The 6,000-nt window shown below is 43.6% G+C and overlaps 1 protein-coding gene across 3 annotated transcripts in view; it reads right to left on the bottom strand.

Annotated features, from left to right (window-relative positions):
• Positions 1-805: 805 nt before the first annotated feature.
• The window catches only part of ftsj1 (FtsJ RNA 2'-O-methyltransferase 1), a 70,912-nt gene continuing 65,717 nt past the window's right edge, over positions 806-6,000 (bottom strand). For 2 of the 3 annotated variants that reach the window (XM_034177354.1, XM_034177355.1), the window contains exon 11: positions 806-1,092. In XM_034177354.1, coding sequence (XP_034033245.1) covers positions 835-1,092 — 258 coding nt within the window. In that variant the 3' untranslated portion in view covers positions 806-834. The remainder of the gene's footprint in view (positions 1,093-6,000) is intronic. The other variant, XM_034177353.1, reaches the window with a different exon arrangement.

Here is a 6,000-nt window from a genome sequence, read left to right as displayed (position 1 = left end):
AACATCACAACATAAAACTCTTTGTATATTGTGCCTAAAACTCTCTTGGATATATGAACTGGGTTTTTAGACGTTACTGTGTTTGTTTTATGTAAAAATGTCAGACGCTCAGGTTGTTTCTCCGTTATTTTCAATGGGAGTTGCTGTGAGCTGCGATCGCTTCCTGTTCATGTCGTTCGGGGGTAAAGTGAAGTTTGCACTTTAACGTCCTGTTTATTGTAATCAATAATTTATTTTGTTCACAAACAGACATGTATATTTTACCTGTGCATAATAAAATATATAAAGTAAAAGAAAAAAGTTTTATTAACTGTTCTTACCTTAGAAACAGACAAATGCAGTTAACGGAGGTCTGCACGCACTGTAAACACAAACTAAACTTAAACTGTAGATCCTTAAAAGGATCATTCAGATGTAACTTTAATTGTAAACTTGCAGGTCTTTGGACCCGGAAACAGATTTATTACGTGGTGCGTTACGTCAGTGCATAACAACCAGATAAAGGCACTCTGACGCTCGAGTGCCTGCCCCTCCCCGCCCCTTTTAATTCAGAGAAATTTTCTTAATTTTTGAACTGTTTTGTGCCACACCTGAAATGTTAGATGGCAGCACTTTCTAAATTTCTGGATTCATAGTAAGAATATATCAAATTTCACAAGTGGATATTAAATGTTTATTTAAAATTTTAAGAAATTGCATGAAGTTAAAATAATGAAAGTATTTCTAAAATAATTCATGAAAGACAGTCAGTCAGAAGAACTGGTCCATCACCATCACTTTAGGTGCTCAGTGTGATGCCCACCGGCAGTTACTGAGGATAGATGTAGGTGTAGATCACGTGGACTGGCCAATTGGTTCCAGGTTCTCTGGGGCGTGGTTGTTGGATGGGTCCAGTGGTTCCAGGTTCTCTGGGTTGCGGTTGTTGGATGGGTCCAGTGGTTCTGGGTTCTCTGGGTTGCAGTTGGCTGCGGCGGGCAGTGCATCCTCTCTGGATAGGAGGTTGTTTCTGCGGAGATGACAGGCCTGCTCGTAGGGGGGGAGTATGGGGAGCTGGGTGGGAGGAGTGTACTGGTACTGCTGACCAGGATCCAGCTGAAGATCAGAAGACAAACACACCGTTTCCTGAAACTCACATTTCATCTGATGCTTCAAATAACATCTCATCTTCTTCTGGACTTTGATTTCTATTTGTTGGGATGCAGCAACTTAACGCTACTTCTGCTGATACTCTCAGGATTCACAATGCACCCCATCGAGACCCCCGAGCTCATTAAATACTAAGACTTAAGTTTGTTTTAGTGTCTTTAAACCATTTAATGGATAGAATATTAATAGAATAGATTCGAAATTTGCGAGATTACAAACTTTTGTAATCACTGTATTCATGACTCCAAGGGATCTGGGTAAATTAGCTACTTAACCAGTCGCAAACTTTGTGAGTCAGTCAGCACGCTGTGCTTTGATTGTCCAGCCACGATTTGCGTGAGCTGAGATTCTGATGTGACACTGAGCCTATATTCCAGAAAAGGATTGCCAGTGAGGTTTTATGACCAGGAGACGTCCTGATCAAAGCTGTTTGAGAGAAAAGGGAGGGGGAACCCCCGTGTCCACCATCTTGTGTGTTTTAAGGTGCTGTATTGTTCAAAGGACCGCCGTGTCTGCCATTTTGTGAGAAAGCAAGCACGTTGTTTTTAAGAATTTATTGTTTTTGAATGAAGTTTGAAGAGGAGGCCTTGCCTGCTTCATACCCCCTATGTGTGCAATTTACGTCACGATGCGATCATCAGCTTGACGCGCCGACATCAACCTGCGCTATGTCACGCTCGACAGAAACAGCTGCCATCTTGGAGCTCCCGCTCCGAGCTGCTTAGCAGTCACAAGCTGTGTTGAAAATCATTATAATTTGTTTCATTAAGCATTACTTGATGAACCAAGCTGCTTCTAACGGTCACTAACTGCATGAAACCTGCATGTTAATCATTCCATGTAATTTCGTTCAATCGGTCTCAGCTGTTGGTGCTACGCTCGACAGTACTAGGCTGCTAATATAGCGCTAACACGCGCTAGCTCCAACAGCTGTGCTAACAGCCCTTAATCCAGATTTAATACTAATCAGCCATCAGAAAGCCAGAGGCGATAGTGTGCTAACAGGCTGTTAGCTGCTTTCAACCACAAAGGCTCTGACAATTGAATTAACCCAGGTGCTAATCACCTCAGCTAAAGCGCCTAACCAGTTAGCCTAGCTTCTGCTAACAACCTAATAGCATGCTACAGTAACCGGATAGCCTGCCGACTGCTGGTAGCTAGCCTGTATTGCATGCAAATAATTTCCAGCGACTTTTGACTGTTCTCTACCACTTAATAGAATAACTATTAACTGAAACATTTATTATCAAGTTTTATCTTGCATAATAATCTCTTTAAACTCTTAAGTCACTTCTCCAATTCTACCCTTACCAAAAAGTAGTATATGCAAGTATATTTCAAGTATACTTCTACTTTAATTTTTATATACTTATAAGTACTGTTTTTTGGTAAGGGTAACTGGAAATATTACTCATTTATTCTACTGTTTTGAAATTAATCAAGTGTACACACATTTAATCTTGTTGTTTTCACAACTAGAGAATGAACTTTATAGTTTCAATCCTATTTAATCAGGAAATCATTCAATAAAAAATTTGATAACTCTCCTACCTCATTAAAAGAACATCTCATTCAGGAGTGATTTCTTTTTAAAGTGAAAGTGCTAAAGCTTTACTAAAGTGTAACCCATAGCAATTCTAAACAAAGAATATTGGTGTTACATCACAATAACTAAAACAAAGGAAAGTTTCTACTTGTGTGTACACAATACTACAAATAACTTCTTTCAAAATTTTCTTTTTGCATTCGTGTGAATTCTCCACTGCTGGTTTCACCTGCAGTTAACTCACTAATGCAGTTGACACTTTTATTTATTTATTGTTTATTTGATGAGGACAATGCACATTAATGAACACTTTGTACATTTTGATGCCATAGTGTAAGTCTGCAGCTGGATCATCTGTAAATACTTTTATTATCGCTCATCTTATTATTTTGTTGTTGATTCTTTATTGTTTTGTTTCTGGTGGACGCTGTCTAACCGCCACCCCAGAAAGACAACATGGCCACGCCCAGTGACAACAAAACAAGCGCTTCTACCGACCTGGAAAGCCAAGGTCGTAGCGACTCAGGTGAGCTTTTAGAAGAAGTATGATCCGACCTAACTGCCGAAATATTGCCTAACTACTTGCACAACTTGCAACAAGCCACCCGCGAAGGCGTAGTTGCTGAAATGTCTGAACTCATCAGTCAGACATTAACGGCAACTGTGGAAAAGAAAAATCTAGCTACAGTGCTTGGCAAGTTAGCCATTGCCACAGCCCTGAAGCTCAGACACACAGAATCACTCATGGAGAAATCAGTTCTTTCTCTAAAAAGGCAAACAGAACAAAACGCAGAATTGCGCAAGGAGAATAAACTCCCAAAACAGCAATTAAAAGAAAAATAACAGTCTTTGACCCTTGCTGAGGAAAAATTGGAAGACCTGGAGGCTTCCCCAGATCAGCCCACTGAATCAGGAGCTCATGATTTACTCCAACAGGCGTATGTTGAGCTTAAAACATTGAAGAGTCATGCTGGAAAGCATGAAGACATTTTGGAGTCTGAAAAGCTGAAGAAGTGTGAGGTGCCGAGACGTCTGAAAGATAGACAAACTCTTTTAGCCGATACTCAAGAACAAAATGAGCGCCTCAGTGCTGAAGTGCAATCATTAAAGCATGAACTCCAATTAAACTCCCAACCACCGGGAGAACCTGAACAAAGAGTCATGTGGGAAAACGGAACACAAACGTTAGCCACCACAGACCGCAAGGAGTTGCGCCCTGAACCTCTGTCAGGATCCACGTCGCATCCTCAGGAGCTCCAACCTCCTTATGGGTATCGAGAGACACCGTCTTTCCTTCCCACTCATATGCGTCCCACCACAGTCCTTAATGACAGAGAACTGGACAAGATTGCGTGGCTTATTAACCGTTCTGAGCCAACTCCAGGAGTCTCCCCTGACACATGCATATTTAAATGACATACGCTATTACCTCAGGGATTTCACTCATGCTACCGGTGAACATTATATATACCTCATCAAGCGGACTTCCAGCCGCAAGGTTAGCCGGTTCGTTGAGCGTCAACCTGTGGAGGTACAACAAGACTTTGCTAAACTTAGCTTAGCATTAGAAAAAGAATATTCAGATCATTCCATTCGGACAGGCCTAGCCGCCGCTACGGCCGTCAAACAAGACAGGCGCAAACCACCCCAGCAATATTATAACAGGCTTCTCTGTACCTATTTCAGCACCTGAAATGAACCAGGTATGGAAGAAGACCATAATTTTAAAACCTTGTTCCTTGAGAACCTCCACCCTACCACGAGTCATCATCTGGGACTCCTGGGAGATCCCCATGAGGCTCCCATACAGTACCTGCGTGACCTTGCTATGAAAGGTTTCACCAAACAAATGAAGAGAGAGGGTAAAACCTGAGGACAAAATGATCCTCAGCGTTGAAGCACCTAGGCCTATCCTTGAGCTTGAAGGCAACTCCGGGGGGTCATTTAAACCCCATTCAGGCTCTGCCACTACCTCCCCTCGACACATCTGTCAGAGGCCGACCAAAGGATCAAGGTGGACCATGAGCAAAACCGCAGTGGTCCCCACAAAACCAAAGTGACTTCGGAACCAGAGAGGGCTCCGAAACGCGTGAAAATCAGGGTAATAAATTTAAACCCTGACAGTGGGAGAAGCCCACCACATGGGAAGATCACCCTGATGACAGACGTGAGTACCGAGGTGGCTGATCCCAAGGATGGCAGGGTTCCAGACACCCACATCAGGGACCACCTGGACGCAACACTAAGAGTACTTGGAACCGAGACTCCCGAGAAAGAGACCGGTCCAAGCACTCAAGTAAGCATGTGGACTCAAGCCTCTACCAAGAAATCTGTGAGATCATGAAAGGCCTCCTCAAGGAGTTTGAGGACGAAAAGGTCAAAAAGAAAGCTAATGGGCTGTGTGTAAACCACATAGCTCCAACTACCAATCCGGTGTCTTCACAAACTCCGCCAAAGGCGTCTGAGGAAGCCCTATACCGGAGTGTAGACAACCCGCTAGCAGCACCATCCCAGGACCCAAGTCCTGAGACACCGTACTTTTCAGATTGGGACCAAGAACCAAGAGAGACCAAGTCTGATCCTCCCAGCGCCATCTTGGTAGTCCAGGTCGATCAGGACAAGAGGTCACAGTCTGATCCAGCATCCGTTATACCTGGACAACCACCTGTATGGAAATTCTTGGGCAATCTCTCTGAGAAGGGGATTGCAAAGAAATTTTATTTGTCCCTAATCCTGGAAAACTCCCTCAGACATGAGGCTCTTCTGGATACTGCTGTCAATGTCACCTTGATGTCTACCTCACTGTTTAAACAACTGCAGGTAGCAGCACGGCAGGCCAACAGAAACCTCAAACTATCGCCACGTTCGTTGGAGAGCCAGCCCTACAAGAACAACCCTGCAACTTTGTCCTCAATGGCTCTGGTCAACATCACTGTCAGCCCCATGAGTCTGGAACACCCTGTGTATATATCAGCACTCGATACCATTCCCTTCCTCATAGGGAAAGACTTTCTCAACCGATTTGAACCCCTCATTGATTTCAAATGGTTAAAACTATGGGCATAGGTCTGTCACCCTCTCCCACCTGAGGTGACCCAACCAGCAGAGCCCCAATGTTATGCTATTACTTTGATCCTAGATGATATAGAACCCCCATGCGACATGCTTACAGCGAACATCCCGTCAACTGTAGACCTGTGGAACACTTCATGGCCCCCAAATGCATTGCTGGCCGAGAAGGACACTTTCCTCAGTAAGCTGTCAGAGTTAACTAATGCGAGAGAGTACTGCCCTCTGGTAGTAGATGG

The sequence above is a fragment of the Thalassophryne amazonica genome, chromosome 8 (assembly GCF_902500255.1).
Source record: "Thalassophryne amazonica chromosome 8, fThaAma1.1, whole genome shotgun sequence".
NCBI classification, from domain to species: domain Eukaryota; kingdom Metazoa; phylum Chordata; class Actinopteri; order Batrachoidiformes; family Batrachoididae; genus Thalassophryne; species Thalassophryne amazonica.
Note: the sequence above shows the minus strand (reverse complement) of the source record. Positions and strands in the feature narration are given on the sequence as shown.